Source organism: Danio aesculapii, chromosome 12 (assembly GCF_903798145.1).
Source record: "Danio aesculapii chromosome 12, fDanAes4.1, whole genome shotgun sequence".
NCBI classification, from domain to species: domain Eukaryota; kingdom Metazoa; phylum Chordata; class Actinopteri; order Cypriniformes; family Danionidae; genus Danio; species Danio aesculapii.
This window is the reverse complement of record NC_079446.1, coordinates 46,765,768-46,792,644: the sequence shown is the minus strand read 5'-3', so window position 1 is coordinate 46,792,644 and position 26,877 is coordinate 46,765,768. Positions and strand designations below refer to the sequence as shown.

General features: G+C 36.4%; 2 protein-coding genes across 2 annotated transcripts in view; one reads left to right on the top strand and one right to left on the bottom strand.

The window, feature by feature from the left end:
- The first annotated feature begins 47 nt into the window (after positions 1–47).
- bccip (BRCA2 and CDKN1A interacting protein) lies at positions 48–7,461 on the top strand. The gene is made up of 7 exons (XM_056469390.1): positions 48–216; positions 336–410; positions 500–580; positions 3,590–3,679; positions 4,031–4,218; positions 4,456–4,624; positions 7,174–7,461. Exons 1-7 carry the CDS (start codon positions 85–87, stop codon positions 7,342–7,344), a joined length of 906 nt encoding a protein of 301 aa, XP_056325365.1. The 5' UTR covers positions 48–84; the 3' UTR covers positions 7,345–7,461.
- The window catches only part of dhx32a (DEAH (Asp-Glu-Ala-His) box polypeptide 32a), a 26,409-nt gene continuing 6,702 nt past the window's right edge, over positions 7,171–26,877 (bottom strand). The window contains exons 2-11 of the mRNA XM_056469389.1: positions 23,751–23,944; positions 21,309–21,681; positions 16,784–17,017; positions 16,591–16,684; positions 14,245–14,394; positions 11,539–11,730; positions 11,160–11,300; positions 9,503–9,693; positions 8,850–9,037; positions 7,171–7,703 (exon numbers count right to left, since the gene is read on the bottom strand). Coding sequence (XP_056325364.1) covers positions 7,526–7,703; positions 8,850–9,037; positions 9,503–9,693; positions 11,160–11,300; positions 11,539–11,730; positions 14,245–14,394; positions 16,591–16,684; positions 16,784–17,017; positions 21,309–21,681; positions 23,751–23,944 — 1,935 coding nt within the window. The 3' untranslated portion in view covers positions 7,171–7,525. The remainder of the gene's footprint in view (positions 7,704–8,849; positions 9,038–9,502; positions 9,694–11,159; positions 11,301–11,538; positions 11,731–14,244; positions 14,395–16,590; positions 16,685–16,783; positions 17,018–21,308; positions 21,682–23,750; positions 23,945–26,877) is intronic.

The window sequence follows — 26,877 nt, the reverse complement described above, 5'->3', positions numbered from 1 at the left end:
CTCCTCAGTTTCCTAGCATGTGGACGACACAAAACGTCGCCGTGCGCGAGCTCGTGTCTGTTTCCTGTGCACTAGTGGAGCAGCATGGCTTCATCTGCGAAAAGGCGAGCTGTTGAAACTGGACAAAATCCCCAGGACAGCGACGAAAGCTCGGACGAGGGTCTGGAAGACTCTGGCGACGACGACAGCGAAAATTCAGAAGAAGAAATAAACGAGGTAAGTTGCTAGCCGAACTGTTTTTGCGAGCAGAAATGTCGTGATGTACAGGCCATGCTGGCTCTATCCTAAAAACACGTTGTTTTATGACCAACACACGTGTTTTGGTCTGCATTTAGGAGGTTATTGTGGACTTCGAAGCACACACGATCTCTGACAACGACTTTCACGGCATCAAAACCCTTCTTCAACAGGTAACGTCGGTTTATTGCAGATTATGCAATGACTATATGAGTGTGAATGCATGAATGTAGACATAAATGTGTGTGTTGTTGTTTTGCAGCTGTTTCTGAAGTGTCACGTGAACACTTCTGACCTCACTGACATCATCATCCAGCAGAACCACATCGGCAGTGTCATCAGGGTAATACACTCTCATTTACCCCCCAAAATAGCTTAATTTTTACTGGTCATAACTATGTATTTCATTCTGTTTAGATTCATTTTATGTCAATGTAGCATACATTTAAATCAAGAGCCAAGAAGAAGTGGGCACAATAATGTAAATAATGAAAAAATAAAATAGTAATGGAACAAACAGAAGTTTTAAATGAGAAAAAAAGATAAAAATGAACAAACATATTTATATAAACACAAATAATACATCAAAGTAGAGAAAATATGTATATTTACTGTATACATTTTTACAAGCATCTTCAAAAACAGCCCTTTGTGTGAATTATGAGCTTATATCAGTGCTGTATTTTATCTATAGACCATGAAAATTGCCTGCTTGTCAAATTATTTCATAACTATAACAAGAGGCAATTCAACCATTACTTAACATTAAAACAGCTATCATAACAATATTTATCAACGTTTGGGCCTTCTTGGAAGCTATGGAAAATAAAAAAGGGTTAGGACCATTGTTATAGTTTACATCCCTCAAAATGAGCTTAAACAATTATGAACAGATAAAATTTTAACACGGATCATAACTTGAAGTATGCAAGAAAATAACACTATTGTATTGTTTACAACATTTGCATTTGGCTAATTTAATCATGCATTTTATTAAGGGATTTTTAGGGCTGAGCAATTCGATTTCGGCTTCTAACGATTATGAAAAACCATTAATTGAGATAAATGATTATTGCATCATATACCGCCCCTTTACATGTGTACACATTTGTTGCTCTGCAAAGCTCGGTTTCACGTGAAAATGACTAAGCATGTAGTGTAATGCAACTTTTGCAGCGCAGGATGCGCATTGTTCATTGATGTACATTCGAATCATTCATGTTTTTAAAAGTGTGAATGAGCGCACACACACAGCATTCGCTCAGCATTCGGTCACATTCGCCTCTGAGGTGTCTCATTCACACACCTCCGAGACGAGCAGAGCACAAACATCTGAAGTCATCAATGTGAGCACTTTAATGGTGTGAAATCGCGGTGTTTAGTGATTATTCATTTTAACATTCATTTGTGTAATAAACAAACGAGTTGAGAATCAAAAGACACATGAAAGAGAAACATTAAAGTGACCGCGCGCAATATTCCTGCTGCCGACTGTTGTTTGATTAATAATGATAATAAAAGGAGAAAATCCCTCACTGCTCTTGACTGAAGGACTTTAGTAGCTATAATTAAAGTGTTTCTTACAGTGAAGATGCTTAAAGCACAGTTTGTTAATATTTTTATTATATTGTATTTACTTCCCTTTCCTTATTTACAAGGAGAAAAATAACTATATATATATATATATATATATATATATATATATATATATATATATATATATATATATATATATATATATATATATATATATACACACAGCTGAAGTTATTAGCCCTTCTGAATTATTAGCCACTTTTTCCCCACAATTTCTGTTTAATGGAAAGATTCTTTTTCAACACATTACTAAACAAGATAGTTTTAATAACTCATCTCTAATAACTGATTTCTTTTATCTTTGCTCTAACAGCACATGATGTTTGACTAGATATTTTTCAAAACACAAGCATTCAGATTAAAGTGACTAATTACCCTCAGCTTAAATAGGGTAATTAGTCAAGTCATTGTATAACAGTAGTTTCTTCTGCTGACAATCAAAAATATATATTGCTTAAAGCGGCTAATGATATTGACCTTAAAATAAGTTTCAAAATATTAAAATCTGCTTTTATTCTAGCCGAAATAAAACAAATCAGACTTTCTCCACAAGAAAAAATATTATAGGAAATACTGTGAAAAATTCCTTTGTTAAACATAATTTGGGAAATATTTATAAAAAAATAAATAAATGAAATTCACAGGAGAGCGAATAATTTTGACTTAAACTGATAATCGTTTTGAATAATCGCGATTACAATTATGACCAAAATAATCGTGATTATTTTCCCCCATAATCGAGCAGCCGTAGCTCAAATTATGCCAAAAAATCTCCATAACAGTATTCATATTTTTTTTATTTTTTTTTAAATAACTCTAATAATTAATAAAATACACTAAAGTCTTGTGTCCAATGGTCTGATTCGATGAAATATCACTAAACATCACCACATTAAGTAAGAGGTAATAAAATTAAATAATTTCACCTTCTACTTTTTAAAAAATATTTTTATTTTATAAACTGATGGAGTCTAATCAGTATGTTACATTAAAATGTGCTATAAATTAGGGCTGCAGGATATTGAAAAAATCTGACATGTTATATATATCGCGATATATATTGCAGAAAAACTAAATATTACAATTTCACCAGATGATTGATATATATATATATATATATATATATATAAACAATTTCTTCAGATGACTAAAAACTGTTATTTAGAAAGAATTCATTAATTTAGATTGAGTGAAATGATTCTGTAGGGAAGTGAATCATTCATAAAAATGTCAAGAAATTAATTAAAAGCAAAGATAAAAGTGAAATAAACATTGTTTTAGGGATTTCTGGGAAGTCAAATCTTGTTCAGGTTCAGAATTTGAATAATCAAATGTAAAATAACACAGCAAATGTCTTTAATAAATAATAATTTACTTAAATTATTTGTACAGTAAAGTTACAAATGCTATATTTTCTTTGCCTGATTACTTTGAACACTGTCAGGCCATAAAAACAGATGCAAATAATAAACGTTTACTCCAATATAGTTAAACTCTTCAATAACTGCACAATTCTCATGTGTCTGTTTCTCCTGGTCAACTATAATCATAACTCAACATTGCAGATCCTGTGATGTGACAGTTGTGGATGTGCACATTGCAATCTCGATGTTGAGCAATATATTGTGCAGCCATACTGTAAATGTTAAATATATTTAAAACTCATTTGTATAATATTCACTAACAGTAATAATAAGCATCTGTAATTCTGCTCTGATATTGCTGTGTTATAGTTTATGTGTGTGTTTTGCTCCAGCAAGCTGAAGTGCCGGAGGACAGTGATGATGAGGGCGACCCGGACGAGGTGTTTGGCTTCATCAGCATGGTGAACCTCACCGAGAGACAGGTCAGACAGTCATCACACACACACACACACACACACACACACACACACACACACACACACACACAATCCTTTCTGTAGGATTGATCTTGAGTTACAACAATCCCACTGGTCATGGAGTTTTTGGAATATCATGATATATTACATGTGCATATGCATTTTTACCGTCTAGTGGCTGTTAAAGTCACGTAAAATGATATTCAAGCTGAAACAATGTTAATATTAAGTTATTATTTAAACATATTAAAGCATTTGGATTATGAAAGGTCATTGAAATCCAGTTTTTAATCGGTGAGTATCTTGAAAAATATGATATTTGGCTTAAAGTGTGATGTATTATTGTTTGTGTATCAGGGCGTGGAGTGTCTGGAGAAGCTGAAGGACATGATTCTGGATCAGTGTGCGAAGTGCAGTCCTCCTGATGTGCAGGAGCGGATGGAGAATCTCCTGCAGGGAACCGCTCAGTCCGTCGGGCTCCTGCTGAGCGAGAGATTCGTCAACGTCCCGCCGCAGATCGCTCTGCCCCTGCACAAACAACTGCAGTAAGAGCTCAGCACTGCGCCCCACGCCTGTCTCACCTACAGATTTCATTAGTTTGATATATTTGATGTTTTAATTAGGGAAACCGTGAAATATTTGGATGTAAGTTTGTCATAGTTGAATCATAAAGTGAATTAAACAAAAAAAAAGGTGAATGTGCTGTCATTAATTTATTAAAGAAATAGTTATAAGCATATTGTCAAAATATAATCATCATCTCTCTTCTGTGTGGTTTTCAGGAAGGAAATGGCTGAAGCTCAGAGGACCAATAAACCCAGTGGTAAATGCCAGTTCTGTCTGATGATCAGCAAAACCTGCAAACCAGTGAAGAAGAAGAGCATTTCTGCAGGAGACCAGGCTAAAGAAGAGCTGCTGTTCGTGAACGACGAGGAGGAGTTCTTCTATGAGGTACGTTTTACTAATAAGTTAAAGGGACAGTCCATCCAAAATTGAAAAATCTGTCACCCTTTACTCACCCTTTTCTTTCTTCTGTTGAACACAAAATCTGTTTTGATGAAAGCTGGAAACCAGTAACCATTGACTTCCACAGCATTTGTTTTTCCTACCATGGAAGTCAATGGTTACTGGTTTTCAAAAAGAAAATCTTTTGTATTTAACCAAATAAAAAAAAACTCCTATAGGTTTAGAACTGCTTGTGGGTGAGTAAATTGTAATTTTTGGGTGAACTATCCCTTAAAAAGAGAAACGCTGTCCTCTCCTAACAAACCATACATCAATGGAAAGATTATTTATTGAGCTTTCAGATACAGAAAAATCTTTTCCCAAATATTGACACTTATGGCTGGTGTTGTGATCCAGAGTCTCTTTTTTTCTTTCTTTCTCTTTCTTTCTTTCTTTCTTTCTTTCTTTCTTTCTTTCTTTCTTTCTTTCTTTCTTTCTTTCTTTCTTTTTCTTTCTTTCTTTTTCTTTCTTTCTTTCTTTCTTTCTTTCTGTGTCTATCTATTTATTGTTTTATCTATCCATCCATTAGGATATAGAACATGTGTAACCATAAAATAATTATATGCAACCCTGACCATAAAGAACGTTTAGTTATTACAATTAATAAATAGTAATGTAGTTATTACTCAGTTTTAAATGAATAGTTGTGCTGAATTGTTGTTTTAAGTGGTTAAAGAGTTAGTTCACTCACAAGTGAAAATTACTCAATTTGTAAACCTTTGAGTGTTTTTTTTTTTTGTTGTTGAACAAGATATTATGAAGTATGCTGGTTGTTGGCACCAGTTGACTTCCATAGTAGTAAAAAAAAAAAAATTAAAATACTATGGAAGTCAACTGGTGTCAGCTATTAGCAAACTGTTCAAGGGAAAAGACACCCGAAGGGTTTTGAACAAGGATGACTGAATTTTGATTTGTGGGTGCACTATCCTTTTAAGACTTCTTGAATTGCAGATAAGGTATCTAATTTGTTTTACCAAACAATAGTTTATATGCACAGAGACTTTTAATTTTGCAGTAACCCAGCTCAAACATTTCCTGTGAATGGTCATGCCTTCCAAAATTGCCACGATTAAAAATCAGTCATCTTCATTGCCTGACTAATACAGTATATAAAGTGGGTATCAGACCGGACAAGAAGCACTGCATTAAATTACATTGTTCTGCTTTACAATATGGAGGTTTATTTTACCCCAATATTTAATAGTCTCTCAGCATTTATCTGCGGTTCCTGTCAGCACTTGCATTTAAATGGTCTTTCATCTCATTTAACACTTGAACAACTAAATGAATGCTGAAGTCTATTTAACTCATTATATTCTTATTAAATGATATCATCAGAGCTGTAAAAGGAACCTTATAAAAGTGAAAATGGTCACATTAACTGTTTAGCAGTGGCTGAAAAACACTGCTTATAGTCCATTACTTGTGTAATATCTACATTCTTCCCAGACTAATTTGACTATTCAGGCATGTAATCAGCCGAGGACAATGACGAGTCCACCCCCTTAAAATATATATATATTTGTGTCTGTTTTTAAATAATAATTCTTTATATTTGATATTGGCCACACAATATTAGTTATACTTCTTTTAGCAGTTGTATAGCAGTTTAATAGTCACCTAACTATTATTATATATATTTAAAGTATTATTATTATAAGTATTAATCTAAAACAATGACCTAAATCTAAAGCTTCATTTTGGTCTCTTGTCGTTTGAAACGGTAGGGATTAAGCAAAGGAAGTTTGTATTACTCTTGATTTCATCCACAATCTTACTTTCTCTCAGATTTCACTCCCTGGAGACATCATGTACCTCACTCAGGACATGTGTTAGGGCTTCCCCTACCGTAAAACTCCTCAATGGCAGGGAAGTGTTTTCTCGTTAAGTGCAGGGAAAGAGTTTAACACAAATGATCGATTGGACGCACATCATAATGCCAGCCAAATATGTAAAGCACAAACAATGTCCTTTAATTCGGTCACGTCCAGCGGCCGTCAGCTGTGAACCAATCTCCATGTTTGTTCCATTGCTCCATTTGTTAGATGTTTGCTCTAACTTTTGCAGGCTGAAGCGCATCAGACAAAAAAATGCCCAGTTCGCGTCACAGGACGTCTATGTCATCTTTGCTATGACTTCACATGTAAATCATTCACACTTCATTTACATCTGCTTACTGCACAAGCTGAATGTGATGGTGCAGGTGAGGTGTCTTTTTTTTTTTTTTTCCAAGACACTCAAATACACATGTGCTGCGTATGTAATGTCTATAAGTTATGTGATACAATTAATCACAATATTATATGGTTTGGAATCTGATATTTATGAGATTATAAAAATGTTTGCGATTTTTATTTTGTTTAATATGTCAGGACAGATCCACACACCTCCACTAGATGGTTCCACTAGATGGTGCCACTACCACTCCACCATTGAGTTTAGAAAAATCACATCCCTGTTTATGGCCTAAACATTTCTTGCTCTTCTTTTCACAGCAAGCGACGCTGAAGTTCAGCTACTGTGTTCAGGACGAGGCAGACTCATGTGCGACAGGAAAATGGTCGTATGAGGATGAGCCCATGAAGCCGTTTCGCACAGTCATGGTGATCCCCATGGACAGAATGGACACCATCATGCAGAAAATGACTGATTATCTGACCGTCTGAGCACACTTTAACCTTCCAGGCCAGTTTAACCACAAATCACCCAAACCAGTGAAATAATTTATTCATTCTGTACATAATCAGCCCACAAACATAATAATAATAAACAACCCAAACAGATTGACGATGAGTGTCTCTTCAATTGAAAATATCCACAATTTACATGTCTGTTTCTCCTCTGAGGTCACTGTAAAACACATCGCTCCTGTGCTTCAGTCTCCTGCGCCTCTGTCTTTGGTTCTGGTTGAGTTTTTGCTTTAGTAGTACCCGTTCTGTCTCGATCCAGAATATTCTGCAGGATCTCTTTACTTTCACTGGGAGGAAGATTGCAGAAGAAATACTGCGGCGCCATCTGAACGAACCTGCAGAACACAGATTTTTTTTTCTTCATTAAATACAGGGTGGCCATTTATATGATACACCTTAATAAGATGGGAATGGTTGGTGATATTAATGTCCTGTTTGTGGCACATTAGTATATGCGAAGGTGCTCATAAAAGAATAAAGTTACGTTAAAACCAAGCACACCATTGTTTTTCTTGTGAAGTTCCCATTAATTTTGATGTGTCACATGACCCTCTTCCTATTGAAAAAAAAAAAAACAAAAGTTGGATCCAAGATGGCGACTTCAAAATGGTCACCACCCAGCTTGAAAAGTTTGCTCCCTCACATATACTAATGTGTCACAAACAGAACGTTAATATCACCAACCATTCCCATTTTATTAAGATGTCTCCATATAAATGGCCCACCCTGTACACATTTATTTGACATGTAAGCATTATATCGATACATATGAGCTATTTTCTCTTTCCCTTGTGTGGAAATGACTACTTTATTGTATTTATTTGGTGTAAAAAGTTACATTAATTGGATCTTCATCAATATAATGCATCAGTGTTTGGCCCTTTAACTAGTATTGTAGCCAGCTGATTGACTGTCATTAAAACAAAAACAAAACTGCTTAGACTGGTGTCAGGAACACAATTTGGGGAAGTTAGAAAGCATAAAGTTTTCAAAATAGATATATTTCTATAAGAATTGTATTTTCCAAGTATATTTCCATATAAAAACATTATATCTAAATTATAGTCTACATGCTGGATTACACACAGATCTCATGGCTGTGACGCAGCTTCAAAAATTAGTTTCGAACCGAAAGAACGAATTTGCTCAAAATAACGTAAAAACCAATTTTCACTTTTTTGTGTAATATATATGTCCAAATAGTGTTTTTAGCAGCGTGGGACACATATATGATTGTCAACTGCTCAAAAAAATCTGTTTTGGTGTTTCGTGACCCTTTAAAATAGGTTTAACACAATTAAAAACTGCTTTTATTCTAGCCAAAATAAAACAAGTACGACTTTCTCCAGAAGAATTCCTTGCTCTACTAAACATCATTTGGGAAATATTTAAAAAAGAAAATTAAATTCACAGGAGGGTGAATAATTCTGACTTCAACCATGTAGTAATACCAGTACACACATACACAGAGAGAGACTTACGCGTGTGGTGAGATGTGTGTGAGTGTCCGTATGCTGTTGTCAGTCAGACTGTACTCGTGGAAGAGAAGCCACTCCGGCAGGCCCAGTTTCTGAGCTTTAGCGCCGTACGCAGACAGACGATGAGCCTGAGCCACGTGTTTATTCAGCAGCATGAAGTAATTCCCCGATCCGTCCACATCTCTGGCCATCTGCAGAGCGCACAAGTGAACACAATCATTAGCAATCGTGACACAAAACCTACTGAACTAAACAGACTACAGAAAGTGTCTTCAAATATTCTGACAGACAAACTGAGTGTTCAGAGACGCTCTTCCCATGTCCAAACACAGCCTTTAAGATTTAGGGGCTTTAGTACTATAAAATATAAAGGGCTATGGAGACCAAAATCCAATTGAAAAGTGTTTCAGGGGTAGTTAATGTGAATTGGGGAAACTAAATTGGCCGTAGTGTATGAATGTGTGTGAATGTGAGAGTGTATAGGTGTTTCCCAGTACTGGGTTGCAGCTGGAAGGGCATCTGCTGTGTAAAACATATGCTAAAATAGTTGGCGGTTCATTCCGCTGTGGTGACCCCTAATAAATAAAGGGACTAAGCCTAAGGAAAATGAATGAATGAATAAAATATATTAAATAAAGATAAAGGTGTCTGCAGACCTGCATGAAGTATCCGGCCAGCAGAGCTCTCTTGATGTTGAGCGCGTTGGTCTTGGTGCCGAAAGCAGGCTCTGAAACGGGCAGCTCGATGCGCTTCAGGACGTCTGAGAGCTGAGAACGGATGGCATCTGCTGTCTGTAGAGCCGCACAGCACAGATAATACTGCTCACACCACTGCTCCTGACTGAAGTCTGACACACACAGAACACACGCACGCTTATGGAAAGGTCACTCGTGTACCTAAGGATTCATTAGACAGCCAGACAAACACATAGACAGATGGACAGTCAGACAAATGGACACTAAGTCAGACAATCAGATGAAACAGAGTCAGATGGATGGACAGTCTGACAGACAGACAAAGTTCGATGGTAAAATTTAGATGAACAAATGTAAACAGACAAATTTGGACAAAGTCAGATGGACAAAGTGGAACGGATGAATGGACAGTCAGACGGACAAATGCATATGAACAAATGCAGACGGACAGTCAGATGGACAAACGCAGATGAACAAATGCAGACAGACAGTCAGATGAACAAAGTCGAACGCATGAATGGACACTCAGACGGACAGAAAATCAGATGGACCAAGTCAGACAGGCAAAGTTGGACGGGAAAAAAATTCAGACGGACAAATCTAAATCGACAAACTCAGACAGACAGTCGGACAATCAAAGTCATATGGACAAAGTGGGATGGATGAATGGACAGTCAGACGGACAGAAAGTCAGAAAGACAAAGTTGGACGGATGAATAGACAGTCAGACAGACAAAGTCTGACGTAAAAACGCAGACAAATTCGAACGGACAGTCGGACGAACAAAGTCGAATGGACAAATACAAACAGACAAAGTCAGACGGACAAATACAGACAAAGTTGGACAGTTAAATTCAGACGGACAAATGTAAACAGACAAATGTAAACTGAGAAATTCAGACAGACAGTCGGACAAACAAAGTCAAATGGACAAAGTGTGACGGATCAATGGACAGTCAGACAGAGAAAGTCAGACGGACAAATGCGGACGGACAAAGTTGGACGGATGAATGGACAGTCAGACGGACAAAGTCAGACAGATAGAAAGTCAGACAGACAAAGTCAGACAGACAGTCAAACGGACAAAGTCGAACGGATGAATGGACAGTCAGATGGACAAAAAGTCAGACAGACAAATGCAATTGGACAAATACAGACGGACAAATGCAGATGGACAAATACAGACAGACAAATGCAGATGGACAAATACAGACAGACAAATACGGACAGACAAATGCAGATGGACAAATGCAGACAGACAAATGCAGATGGACAAATGCAGATGGACAAATGCAGACAGACAAATGCAGATGGACAAATGCAGACAGACAAATGCAGATGGACAAATGCGGACGAACAATCGGACGAACAAAGCCGTAAGAACAAAGTCGGACAGATGAATGGACAGTCAGATGGACAAAGTCAGACAGACAGAAAGTCGGACGGACAAATGCGGACGGACATGCAGATGAACAGTCGGTCGGACAAAGTCGGACAGACAAATTCAGACAGACAGTCAGATGAACAAACAGTCAGACAGATGGACGGACAGACAGTCAGCCGGCTGGACGGACGGACGGACAGACAGTCAGATGCACGAACAGTCAGTCAGACTCACATGGCTCCCTCTGGCTGCGCTTGAAGGTGTTGTAGATGTTGATGAGGGTGAAATGATCCCCCTCAGGATGCTGGAACTTCATGTGGCAGCGCATCACTTCTGTTAACATGCCCACCGGAGGCTCAATGAAGCAGCTCGGAGCTGACACAGGAAAAACAGACAAACAGACGGATATAAAAACCCCAGAAAGAACTAATTATTGAATCATTTTAAAATTTGTACGATTTAAAAACCTAAAACAGACAGCTGGAAAATAAGGGAATATCTTTTAATATTTATAAAAATTGTTAAAATTAAAAATAAGGTATTAAAATAAGACTTTATAGACAGACATACAGGCAGACAGACAGACAGACAGACAGACAGACAGACAGGTTACCTGTGAGCATCGCAGCAATGGTCAGCATCTCACTAGCGCAGTCAAACTCACAGGACGCCAGCAGAGCTTTGGCCATCTGTGGATCCAGAGGGAGTTCAGACATGATGATGCCCATCTCAGAGAGGTTTCCATCATTATCCAGCGCAGCCAGATAATCCAGCTCCTCCAACGCCTGCATGAGCCCTTCAGGATCTGCAGTAAAAAAAAAAAAACCCCAAAACAAATCATGTAAGTGTCATCCTGTCAACTATGGACCCTTTTCACATTTCCGGGTTTCTCAGTAGTGCAAGTCATCATAGTTGGTAAACTTATAGCGCAGTGAATGGGCGGGTACAACTAATCATTAATTTACAATCCTATTTGCTGAAATTAAAGAAAAAAAAATCCATGATGGTGTTAAGATATTCAGAAAAAAAAAAAAAAGGTGTGAGACAGATAACGGCAGCCAGAAGAGAGAATAATGTCAGATCTACTGTCCTGCCTCCACAGACGCTTAATTAGAAACACCTCACACAAGCGCTCATTCATTTATTTGATGTAAAGATGATATAATAAATACATAAATCAATATAAAATGTTTATATGTTTCTAAAAAAATTGAATATTAAAAACTTTCAAGGTTTTAACATGCTGATGACCGTTAAAAGAGTTATAACAGTCTTGTGAAAAGACAACTAATAAAACAACAGTCTGGAGCATTTCTACAAATAAACCACTTGATTAATCACTTGAGCTCTCGTCTTCCGGTTTGTTGTGTCTGCTGGCCGTGTGTTTTGATAAATAATAACGTTTTGTCTTTCTCTTCTGAGCTTCACACAGTCCAAACACTGACCAGAAACAATGAGTGTAAACCCAGCAGACTCAGAGCTGTCAGATCAGCAAACACACGCCTGACCGAACACTAACCAGCACGCACAAAACCACACACTGGGGCTGTTGCATACATTTAAATGATCAAAATATTGCAATTATTGAAATCTATAAAGCAAACTCCAGTTGTACACATATACTTTTTGTCAAAATAACAGTAATTGAAAAAAATGAACAAGTTTTGGACAAAATTAAATTCTGCGTGAATAATTAAAAAGCTATATTTGTGAACTTTTAACTTTTGTTAACTAATGTGTTGTTGTTATAAAACCATTATTTACATTTAACTTTTCACCATTATAGTAGTGAAATGGTGTTTAAATATAAATATAACTATAAATATAAATAATAATATAGAGAATTATATATATATATATATATATATATATATATATATATATATATATATATATATATATATATATATATATATATATATAAATAATTATATAATATATATTATTATATAGAGAAATAATAATAATATAGAGAATTAATTTCACTATTTATGAATATTTTGTCCTCTACCCCTTTCTTCTGTAAATAGTTTTTGTATAAATGTAAAGGGATATTGTTCATATATTAGCATATTAGTAAATACTAGTGCTGGGGAAAAATGTAATTGCATCCAAACTAAAAGTTTGCTTTGACATAATAGTTGCGTGTTCTGTGTATATTTATTGTGTATATTTAAATACACACATGCATATATTTGAGAAAATGTTTATTTATATTTAAATCTAAAATATGTATATGATACAAATTATGCATACATTTAAATATCTATGTAACAAAATTGTCTAGTACACATTATATTTATCTATGTGTGTGCTTATTACTTATACATAATAATAAATATATATAATACACACACATCTATATATCTATATATATATATATATATATATATATATATATATCTATCTATATATATCTATATATCTATATATATATATATATATATATATATATCTATATATCTATATATATATATATATATATATATATATATATATATATATATATATATATATATATATATCTATATATATCTATATATATCTATATATATCTATATATATCTATATATATATCTATATATATATATATATATATATATATATATATATATATATATATATGTAATATATGTATATGTACATTTATATGTATATAATGTCAAACAAACTTTCATTTTGGATGTGATTAACCTTTGCCCAGCACTAGTGAACACATTAACTATCCCAGTGTTGTCAGTCAATTCCTGCAGGGCCGGACTCCTGCAGAGTTTAGTTCCAGCCCTGCTTCAACACACCTTTCTGTAGGTATCAAACAAGCCTAAAGCACTCCATTAGTTTGATCAGGTGTGTTTAATTAGGGTTGGAACTAAACTGTGCAGCCCACACAAATGTGGAAAGTTATTGCGTATCATATTTAACAAACCGTTTACTGTGAATTGATGTAATGTTGCTCACATGGATAATTGAATATTAATCAGATGATGTCATTACGCTGCTGTGCCGTCAGCCAATAGTTGCATTGCTGATCCTGATTTCAGATCAGTTCATCCAGACATTTTAATCTGATTCACGAACGTGTTTGAAGAACCAAATTAGCCAGAGATCAGTTATCAAGATTAAAAGATCCAGGATCTGCCAAATCATCTTAGATCATTTAAGCGAGGTATGAAGAACAGACCCCGGGTTTACAGAGCAGTAAACAAAGCACAAAACAAAAGCACAAACTGAGATTAAATATATATGCATGTAATGCTGTGTTGTGTTAGTGTGTGAGTGTTATGGGCATTGAATGTTCATCTCTGAATTGTGTACGCACCTGGTCTGCTGATGAAGTGGCAGTGTGTGACGCCGGCCGCCTCCATTCGTTTCAGAAACAGCGCCGTGGACGTGATGTTAGACTCTAGAATCCGCGGATGTATCTCGGCGGGAAGCTGAACGTCCTCAGGATACAAACAGAAGCACTTTCCTTTAAATGAACAGTGATTCAAGAAGATTCAGAAGTGATTCAGCACTGACTGGAAAACAAGCAATGCATTTACAGTTGAAGTCAAAGTTTTGTAAAAATATTTCCCAAATGTTGTTTAACAGAGCAAGAAATTTTTCACAGTATTTCCAATAATATTTTTTCTTCTGGAGAAAGTCTTATTTGTTTGATTTCGGCTAGAATAAAAGCAGTTTTACATTTTAAAACCATTTTAAGGTCAATATTATTAGCCCCCTTAAGCAATATTTGTTTCGGATTGTCTCCAGAACAAACCACTGTTATACAATGATTTGCCTAATTACCCTAACTTGCTTAAACCCAATTAACCTAGTTAAGTCTTTAATTGTCACTTTAAGCTGTATAGAAGTGTCTTGAAAAATATCTAGTCAGTTATTAGAAATGAGTTATTAAAACTATTATGTTTTGATGTGTTGCAAACAATCTTTCTGTTAAACAGAAATTAGGGAAAATCAAGAATTTTAATTAATCAAGAATTAAAAATGAACAGGAGGCTTAATAAATCTGACTTTCAAATTTGAATAATGATAAAGCAAAGTGGTGATATTTATTCGTGTTCGTTTACATTGATTGCATTTCTGATTTGTTTTATGTAATAATAAAACATGGATGTTCACTTTCAGAAGTTATTCTTGGCCATAATGCAAAATATATGTTGTTATAGAATTTTTATTTTGCTTATTGAATATCGCATTATTTAGCAATTAAAATTCAGCTTAACAGCTTAGCTTTTTTATTTGTATCATAACAAAATAATAATAATAAGGTATGTTATAAAAATGATATATATTAAATAATATATTATAAAAATATATATTTTATTAAATATTAATGAATTAATAATTATTTCTTATTTTTAATTTGATTTAAAGGGCACCTAGGTTACCCCTTTTTTCATATTTGATATAAGTTTTTTGTGTCCCCAGAATGTGTCTGTCAAGTTTCAGCTCAAAACACCCATCAGATTATTTATTATAGCTGTTTAAAGTGTCTATATTATAGCTAGGAAAAGGGTTTTGCTGTGTTTTTGTACTGGCCCTTTAAGGCTAGTCCTCCCTGTCCACCGTTCCCACGTGCCTGTCAGCAATCGCCGCCCTCGGCTGCCTCAGGAAGCAGATCTCACATAACGTGTGTGAGAAATACTACAGTAAGAACTTTAACAATCAGTATTTGATGCATTTTTTTTGTGGATTTGCAACAATGAGTCATACACAATGTCATTACAAAGTTCACGCACACAGAGCAAGGACACAAACACATAGCGCGCGCACACACACACAAACATAGCGCAGCAGACACACAAACACATAGCTCAGACACGCAGAGACACACACACACACAGCTCAGACACAAAGACACACACAGAGAGAGAGAGAGAGAGAGAGAGAGAGAGAGAGAGAGAGAGAGAGAGAGAGAGAGAGAGAAAGAAGTGTTAAGCTTTGCACTCGTTTTGCACGCATGTGAAATGATACTGGTAATATCCACTGCTGTATGGATATCTCTTATATTAATGTATATTAATAACCGGGATTGAAGCATCTTCCTTTATAATTGATCTGACACGCGGCTGTGCTGATTAAGTGAATCTGAAGTGAATCGCTGTAATTCGTTACACACATGCTCTGTTTTAAAACATGTTAAACTTGTAAAACTCACTCTTGATCATGTTTGATGATGATTGATGATCCTAGAGAACTGAACAGAGCTTTTATTCCCGGCTGCTTTGCGCTCATCCTGTCTTGATTATATGATTATACACGTGACTACCGGACATGTTAATGTGCGCAGCTGTCAATCAATATTGGTGGGCGGGGGGACCGCTCTCCTACGTAAAGTTGCGGTCGATCTGAAAACAGCTCTAATTGGTCCACCGTTTTTATGGGTGTGTTTATTTCACCCCAATATGACAGTTTATACACCATACTTACACACATTTCTGTCCAAACAGCTTGAAAAGTAAATTTTTCACCTTTAATGTTAACAAATCTAAATTCATGTATCAATTTAAAAAGCAACCAACAGTGACCAAGAATATACTAGTCAGATGGCATAGTTTATTTACACTGTAAATTTAGAAATATATTGTTTGTTGAAAAAACAAACTGTTTAGCTTTCTTTTGTACAGAAGATAAAAATACTGAATTTCTCAAAAAGTCTCACCTGTAGATCCCGTCAGCTGTTTTCGCATTTCAGCTTGACATTTACTGATGGGCCTGATGACCTCTGAACTGGCTCTCAGTCGTGGGTTATACACCTACACACAACATGCATCATAAGAGTTTCTGAATTACTCAAATACTTACAATTTTTTTTATATTTATTAAAAAATACCCTGCTAAACCAGCACACTCACTTGTCTTTTCTCTACTCCAGTATCGATGACGAAAGCAATGGAGTCCACTGACCAGAACAGATCCTCTAATTGGCTACAAGAAACAAAGACCCGCCTACTGGTCTGTGGGCTCTCTGTGCCTGGTGGACAGATTCCAGCATGTCCGCTGCACATGGGTACCGCCAGCAGCCCTCCAAGAGATACACTCATTCTGGACGCTTCTTTGGTGATGATATTACAGGCACACACAACCTCCTGAAACACACACACACATGCAAAAACACAACAAGTGTACTGTGTGAATCCATCATTGGTTAAGATCTACAAATGTGGATATTGTGAGTAGTGTGTTCTTTAAAATAATTAAAAAATTACATTAAAATATTCACCGATATATCAGCTGTGGCAATATATCTGTCAATATTTGGATTTTTTTATATATCAATCTGCTACAGAAAAGTTTCCATTTGGCCAATGTTTATTATATTATGACATTATATCATGTATTAGCCATGCATCTTCTTTATAGGTGCAGTATTGGCTCGTTTCCACTGACTGGTACGGTACGGTTCGGTTTGGTACGGGTTACCTTTATCAGGCTTGCGTTTCCACTAACAAGGGTACCCTTTTGGTGGGCTTGGTGTATGACAGAAAGTTTCAGTCGACGTCATTCTCGCTCGAGGAAATGTCTACAGTAAAGCTGTACAGGTCGCTCACATATCATATGAAAAGCACTTCTCACAAAACAGATGCTTCATACACATAAATACTTGTGTAGAAACGTTTATTACTAACTTTTCAATGATCATGAGTTGATTATAACTGCAGATCAATGACAGTGCGAAACAGCCTACTGTAACGTCTGTAATTATATTAAATAACTAAATAAATGAACATATATAGACGCATACAGCCTCTTACAGTCTCCGATATGTTACCAACTACAAAAGAACTACATATAGCAGACATTTCGTCAGTATTTAGGTTCAAAACAACACAATATATAGCCCACAGTCAGTGTAAACCTCTCATTTGTGTCTGCAATCTTCAGCAGCACATGTAGCCTCTGTTAGAGAGTAATTCCTTCATTCCCAGTTCATATTAGTCCAAAAGGTGAAGATATAAGTTAGTTAAATATGGCATTTTGTTCATGTTTGCTGAAAAATAATGTGCTCCTTTTTTCCGGCTTCTCCTTTGTTTCTTCACGCTTCTCTCGCGTTTGTCAGTGTCTGACAGGATCGGGTTTCAAAAGCGCAGGTTATTATCATCAGCTCAAGAAGTTTGTTATTTCAAATATAATGTTAGACACGCGCGAGCGCAAGCAAGAAAGCTAAACCGCTAGCGCCTCAGACTGGCTCGTAAAAAACTACGGGGCACAGGGTAAATCTGCTCTTCTTCTTGGCTTTGTGGCTGTTCATCAAGACGACGACAAGGTTTGTTTGAGCCTGGGTCGACCATGTCTCGTTATTATATGTATATATCATTCCGCTGTAATGTCTCGGCTCGTCTGCTGTGTATTTCAAACATGGCGGGTTTTTTGTTTTCATTCTGGCTTGTTGCGCAAGCGAATGACGCCTCTCTGTAAACCAATAGAGTTCAGTTGCGCGTGTGGCTCCGCCTTTTGGTACCCTTTCGAAAGATTGCCAAAAAAGTGGTACGGTACAGTACGCTTTTTGACAGTGGAAACGGCCATAAAAGCGTACCAAACCGAACCGTACCACTCAGTGGAAACAGGCCTAAGTAAGCTTGACACCCGGTGGTTGAACTAGGTATTGCATTCCTGGATCAAAACACATTTTCACTCGGCTCCTCCTCTGATGAGTCCACCCGAGTGCTGGTTGCCAGATTGTCGCAAGTGTGCCTGACTATCGAGTCTAAAGGCTAATTTGAACCGTTTTCTAACTAAAAGCATCGGCACACGATAGAAGGAATATTTCCCATATTAAAAGGAGTTTTTGTCCTAACCAAAACCTGAAATTTATATTTTAGAAATGTCTTTTATGTCTTGCAGGTAAACAACAGGATAAACGACAATGATTACCTCAGGTAGTCAGATAGTTCACCTCAGATCTTGAAAATAAAATAAACTACTTGAAATTGAACTTCAGAACTGTGACAGTGCAAGCCAACACACATCAGTGATTCAGCATCTACATTTAATAATATTAAAGAGGTTTAATATGTAATAATTAGATCATAAACCTTGGCATTTCATGAGTGAGTGCATATTCTGTGCTTCTGAATGGCTGTATTTAAATTGCTATCATGTTTCGTCTGATGCAAACAGCCAAACTTCTTATCACTGCAAATCTAGTCACGTATCGTGTTGTTAGGACATGAGATTATCATGTAACCTGCTCATCTAAAGTTTACGTTGGTAATATTTATATTATTAGCCAATTAAACTCCTCATGTGGAACTCTGAATCTGCATCTCATTTGCATCACATTGGGCAAGTAAGAGACCAAAACAAAGCTTATGTTCTGGCATGTAGCGCACATTTTCAAAGCAGAATATCTGACTTCAGCATTGTTTTTCAGATAAACAAGAATGTTCACTTAGCATGTTTCTTAAATATCTGCAAACATATTACAGCATTTGTATGTTTCAGAGGAGTCAAAAACATGCATATAGCACCTTTAAAACAAGCCACTTATTGGTGAACCCAGTGTTTGGCGGACAGTAAAATAAGCAATCGATCAATCAATAATCATTTACTTTCTAACATGTCTGTGCATTTTAATGAAAGCTTGGTTGTGCAAACTCAATTTGGATGAGACAAAACAGTGTGGCAAGTATTAATATATTTTAAATCAATTGCACAAGGAGAAATGGCTGTGTGCAACGGAGCCTGGTTTCTCTCGAGTTTTTTCTTTTTCCTTCACATAGTCAATTGGTGAAGTGTGTTCCTCCACTGTTACCACTGGCTTGCTTGGTTGGGACTTGCTTGGTTGGGAGTTGCGCATTGATGGATTTGCTCTTCAGAGTTTGGACTTTCAGTAGTAAAAATTAAAGCGCAATAAACTGAACTAAACTGAACTTCAACTGGACGCACAGATTCAATTTACTAGAACTTCTACTATTAAGCTGCTTTGACACAATCTACATTGTAAAACACTATAGAAATAAAGATTAATTGAATTAATTTCTCTATAGGTTTACTCAGTAGTATCTGCTGTTTTTAGTAGTCCATGCTTGCCGTAATATCGTGTGCAACAAATCTTTTCATGTTCTGGTACGGTGACGCAGTGGGTAGCACGATCGCCTCACAGCAAGAAGGTCGCCGGTTCAAGCCTCGGCTGGGTCAGTTGGCATTTCTGTGTGGAGTTTGCATGTTTTCCATGTGTTCGCGTGGGTTTCGTCAGGGTGCTACGGTTTCCCCCACAAGTCCGAAACATGCGCTATAGGTGAATTGAATAAGCTGAATTGGCCGTAGTGTATGTGTGTGAATGAGTGTGTATGGATGTTTCCAAGTGATGGGTTGTGACTTGAAGGGCATCCCCTGCATGAAACATATGCTTGATAAGTTGACGGTTCATTCCGCTGTGGTGACCCCAGATTAATAATGGGACTAAGTCGAAAAGAAAATAAATGAATCTTCCAGTATGATATTTTATGTGCTATTCATAAATAACCAAGCATGCAATTTTACGCAAGGTTTATTTATATATTTTATAAATAAATATTAATATTATATATTTTTTTAATGAAACGGACAAAAATCTTAAAGGGTTCAATAGTTTTTTTTAGTACCTCAAAGAAATTGTTCATGTAGTTCCATCAATTATCTGCATGTTTCTTATTATCGTAATTATATGTATTATAATTTCTCTATGTCAGTCAGATGACTAGTTTGCCTTCTCAATATTAACGTCAACCAAATTCAATGATGGCCAATGAAGAATTGTAATGTTGCTCCTTGCTAGAGTTTTTTTTTGGGGTGGCTGCACGGAGAAAAGTCCAATTGGTTTCTACAAATCACAACTTCTAAACAGGAGCGCAAACTGGTTTGATTAGCGAGTGCTGAATGTGATTTCCAGGACAGACGGTCAGTAACAGTGGAAGAGCTGAGTGGACGTGTTCATTTAGACGCTGCTGATGCTGCTGAACACAACAATGCCACTGTCATCATGGAGAAATCTGTGTTAGTGCTGCTGGCCAAGGCTGGCAATCACTATTACTGTTGTCCTGTTGAAACCATTGTGAAATTATTATAGTGTTAACAGCAAGTTTTCTGAACTTGGATGGATTTAAACCTGTTGTAAGGGACTCCAAGACAATATTAGGAGTAATATAATGTTATCACAACAGATTTTATGGTAAGGGAAGGCCTGGAGCACTCAAAACCATACAAGGTGCATGGACAAAATGCAAATATAGTTAAAAATAGGGAACTCAAGCAACACTTACCACACAAATCAAATACCAACATGTTTTAGCATTGGCATTTATTGTATTTCATTAAACGTTCTCCTTTATTACAAGTGTTGCTGGAGTTCCCAAACAGATGAAAGCGCATGAGCTGTACTAATGTGACTGATTTTACCTGCTCAGAAGCTAAAAACACAGCCACGTCTCCGGGCTCTCTAGATCGGTGGACCTCGAGCGCGAGCCTTAGCGCTGAATAAAAGCTTTCAGAGCTGCTACTGCTGCTGTGGATCACCTCGCCAGCGCTCGGAGCCTCCAGATGCAGACGCGGGGCGCTGCCGTAGTGTGCGAGGAGCGTTTCTGGAGCCAGCGGAGCAGATAACACCACCAGCCTGAGCTCTGGCCGCTGCAGCAGCACCTCTCTCAGCAGACCCAGCAGGACGTCAGTGCTCACGGTGCGCTCGTGAGCCTGGTCCACCAACACCACACCGTACTGCTCAAGCAGGGGGTCCGACATCATCTCACGCAGCAGGATATCATCCGTGCAGTACCTGCAAACACGCACCCATTTACAAGTCAACATATGTATTCAGATATACAGACGATATTTTATAAACGTGCTATATAAAAATAATGGATTAAACATAAATAAACATGCTCAAAAATAATGGATTTCTTTTCTTTCATTACATTAATATGTTTTTGAACATTTTTGACAGGACATTTCTCCATCATAAAATAAAAGATCAGACATTTATGATTTGATCAAAATAAGTTAAAATGTATTTTTAATTATGATTCAGACTAAATTTTATAATAAAATACAAATATATTTCTGATTACTAATTCATCTAAATCAATGCAATAAAGTTACTAAGTTTTTAGATGATAAAAATGTCAGACATTATATTTGATATTAACAAAAAGGGGTTTTTGTTAGTTTTATCATCTAACCAGTTAAAAATCAAGCTCAATAACGGAGTAATCTAACAGTAAACATTTCTTCAATGTTGATTATTTCATTATTATAAAACATTTATGTCAAAAACTGTACAACAATGTTAATATTCATGTTAAAAACTGTTTCAAAATGTATATACACTCACCGGCCACTTTATTAGGTACACTTGTCCGACTGCTCATTAACGTAAATTTCTAATCAGCCAATCACATGGCAGCAACTCAATGCATTTAGGCATGTAGACATGGTCAAGACGATCTGCTGCAGTTCAAACCGAGCATCAGAATGGGGATGAAAGGTGATTTAAGTGACTTTGAACGTGGCATGGTTGTTGGTGCCAGACGGGCTGGTCTGAGTATTTCAGAAACTGCTAATCTACTGGGATTTTCACGCACAACCATCTCTAGGGTTTACAGAGAATGGTCTGAAAAAGAGAAAATATCCAGTGAGCGGCAGTTCTGTGGGTGCAAATGCCTTGTTGATGACAGAGGTGAGAGGAGAATGGCCAGACTGGTTCCAGCTGATAGAAAGGCAACAGTAACTCAAATAAGCACTCGTTACAACCGAGGGCTGCAGAAGAGCATCTCTGAACACACAACACGTCCGACCTTGAGGCGGATGGGCTACAGCAGCAGAAGACCACACCGGGTGCCACTAAGAACAGGAAACTGAGGCTACAATTCACACAGGCTCACCAAAACTGGACAATAGAAGATTGGAGAAACGTTGCCTGGTCTGATGAGTCTCGGTTTCTGCTGCAACAATCAGATGGTTGGGTCAGAACTTCAGGTCAACAACATGACAGCATGGATCCATCCTGCCTTGTATCATCGGTTCAGGCTGCTGGTGGTGGTGTAATGGTGTGGGGGATATTTTCTTGGCACACTTTGGGTCCATTAGTACTAATTGAGCATCGTGTCAACACCACAGCCTACCTGAGTATTGTTGCTGACCATGTCCATCCCTTTATGACCACAGTGTACCCATTTTCTAATGGCTACTTCCAGCAGGATAACGCACCATGTCATAAAGCGTGAATCATCTCAGACTGGATTCTTGAACATGACAATGAGTTCACTGTACTCAAATGGCCTCCACAGTCACCAGATCTCAATCCAATAGAGCACCTTTGGGATGTGGTGGAACGGGAGATTCACATAATCGATGTGCAGCCGACAAAGTCTGCAACAACTGAGTGATGCTATCATGTCAATATGGAGCAAAATCTCTGAGGAATATTTCCAGTACCTTGTTGAATCTATGCCACGAAGGATAAAGGCAGTTCTGAATGCAAAAGGGGGTCCAACCCGGTACTAGTAAGGTGTACCTAATGAAGTGGCCGGTGAGTGTATAAAACTAATACCCATCATATAAAACTATGGTTTGGTTAAAAAAAATTTTAAGTCTATAAAAACTGGCACAGATTATTCAGTAATACTCTCATTATTTTCCAAATCTACACTGGGAGAAATGTCACAAATATTAAAAGTGCCATATCATAAAGCAAAAAGGCCTCAAAAATGTCAAGCATTTGAGAAGAGGCCACATTCTTCTCATACTTTAGCTGAGCAAACCAATCTGCACAACTAAGACATCACCAACCAATGTGAAAGCTTTTGGTATATCGGTGAGCAACAGAGTGAGCTTTTTCACACACACCTGAGGATGGTGTCATTGGAGCAGCATGTCTCCAGCGGGATACTGTAGCCAATCTCATGACCGATGTTTACGTCCATCTCATCTGCAACCCGGAGAGCCAAATCTACAGCCTGCCGTCTCTGGATCTGACTGCACACAACCACACCGTGCTGATACTGCGCAGACAGACAGAACTCTGCACACCACTGTGGAATCTGCACAACAACACCAACATTATTAATATAGGCATGGGATGGTAACCGGTTTTTAGGTTAGGTTAATCTAGAGGCCTTTGCCCTTCATATAAGCCACTTCTGACAGCAAATGATCAACTAGAAGTCAAGTTATTATTTGTTGTTCCTAAAACTTGGATAGATGACAAGACTTTTGTTAAGTAGTGTATATCAGAAAAAAAGATATCCAAAGATGTTTTTAAAAGTTGTAAAGAAATCTGTATTTTTGAAACTAATGAAGACAGCAGAAGTTGAACCATTTAGCCTGACATGTTTACTGTTCCCGAATATTTTAAATGTTTCTTAAAATAAAATATATTGTGTTCAAAATAGCTTATTTTAGAGCAGTCATCACAATAGTGTGAAACCGTGATATCTTTATCCAATGTTTTCATACCGTCCGAATATTATACCAGCCCATCCCTAGTTATTAAAATCCTGATGCATTCTGGTTGAACAACACTATACAGTTCATTTATTCATTCATTTTCGGCTTTATTAATCAGGGGTCGGCCCAGCGGAATGAACCACCAACTTATCCAGCATATGTTTTTTTTTACGCAGCGGATGCCCTTCCAGCTGCAACCCAACACTGGGAAACACCCACATTCTTGCACACACTCACATACACTACGGCCAATTCATCTATAGCGCATGTGTTTGGACTGTGGGGGAAACCGGAGCACCCGGAGGAAACCCACACCAACACGGGGAGAACATGCAAACTCCAAACAGAAAAGCCAACTGACCCAGCCAGGGCTCCAACCAGAGACCTTCTTGCTGTGAGGAGATTGTGCTACCCACTGCACCACCGTGTTATACGGTACATGCAAAAAAAGTAACACTCAAAGCAATGCAGATACACATTTTGTTAGACCGTGCTTTCTTTAAGAATCGAACCCACAACCTACACATGCTTTACAAAAGTATTTGAGCTAATGGAAGGGGGTAAAAAAAAAAAAGTAACACATTTTTAGATTAGAGATTACAACACACCTCTCTGTTATATTCTCAGGAAAATATTTTCATTACAAGTTCTTAAATTGCTGCAATGGAAGTGTATAAATACGCAAATCAAGCATTTAAACATTTAAAACAAATAACAATAATTCTATCTATCTTTAAGATTTTGAAAATGAGAAAACATTTAATAAGTAATAACTTTGCATTTTAATTTTATATATAATTGTTATCTTGCATGTTAGAATAGGTTAGAAATAGATTAATTTTAGAATCGTTTTTAAAAAGTCTTCAAGAAAATAATTGAAAAACAGTTGAAAACTAAATGAAAATTGAGGAACCAAGAACTAAACTGAAAGAAAATAATTACAAAATTACAGTCTCAAATGTCCTCAAATAACCTCTTTTTTAATTAACATTACACAGCAAAAGTGTTACAGATGGGATTTTGGATATTTGTTTTTATTATAAAATCGCTAAATACTGTTTAAAGGCTAGTTTATACAATTTTTTTAATAAAATTTTTATTTAAAAAAAATAGGCAAAATATAAATGGTAAAAAAACACTTCTGTAAACACATTACATCTAACAGAATAAAACTTACGTTTGGTGCAATAGCAACAAACTGGAGAAAAAAAAAGGTATGAAGGTATTGTTGTTATAGAAATCTACAGATATAAAAATGAAGACTTTTTTACATGTACTGTACTTCTAACCATAACAGAATATTGAGTAGGGGATTTCTGTGAATTTTGATTTACTCAGATTTTAAGAAAGAACTCATTTGAGCAATTCCAGCGTTATGGATGTGACATTTGCAGTGAAAACTTCAAACGTACATGCACAAAGTATACGGTAACATTATATTGACACAACGGTTTTTATTTTCCAAAACAACAAACACCAAATTTATGGGATCAGAAAAATATTGATCTGTAAACATTTTTAGATTTTAAATGAAAAAACAAAAAACAAAACTTGTGTTATGGATGTCACTGAAAAAGTATGTGAGTTTACAGTCTACAACATACCTTTGTAGAAATTCTGTGAATTAAGCTGCACAAACCAAAAGAAATAATGCTAAACAGAAGAGTTGGCTCTCTAACATAAACGATTGACTTTAGTTTACATGACATTTATGAGGGAAAAGCTTTATGATGAATGTGACACCTCTCCAGAATGGATGTGACCGATGTGAAACATTTTCAACATTGTTGTCAACATTTTCACACAATTATATCTGTTTTACCAGAGACATTTGAGTATTTTACAGTACTGCAAAATACAAACCTACACAAAAAAACACTATTTTTGTGAAAACCAACATTTTTTTTCATGACAAGGTTGGCATTTACATGGAATTGCTCATATGTAATCTAATATAACGCTTATTAGCCTGTCCTGCTATTTGCCACACAGAAAGCACTCTGATGTTCTTGTCCTACAGACAGATTTTCTCTGCAGGCGCTCTACATTGTGACGAGTGCTAGACTGTGTTTAACAGCTGCAGGGTGAAACCCTCTGTCTGAGAAAATCTGTCTTAAACAAGAGCAACTGCTGAGGACGGGCAGATCGGGTCAGCCCAACAGATGCGAAGCTTCCCATTTCCACTGACTACACATGCAGCGCATGCACACATTTACAGAACAATATAGCCAAAATATACAGTGATGAATTCTACGGATCTGCAACTTTCAAATCATAAAACACTTTAAAAGTAACCCACATTAAAAATAACATATTTACAAGGTTATACATGTTATATATATATATATATATATATATATATATATATATATATATATATATATATATATATATATATATATATATATATACACATAACATGTATAACCTTGTAAATATATATATTCCCCCCCATATGTATGTACTCAGACTATTCACCTTGTTACCTTTACATGCACGCGCACACATTGTGTTTTCATGTTTTTTG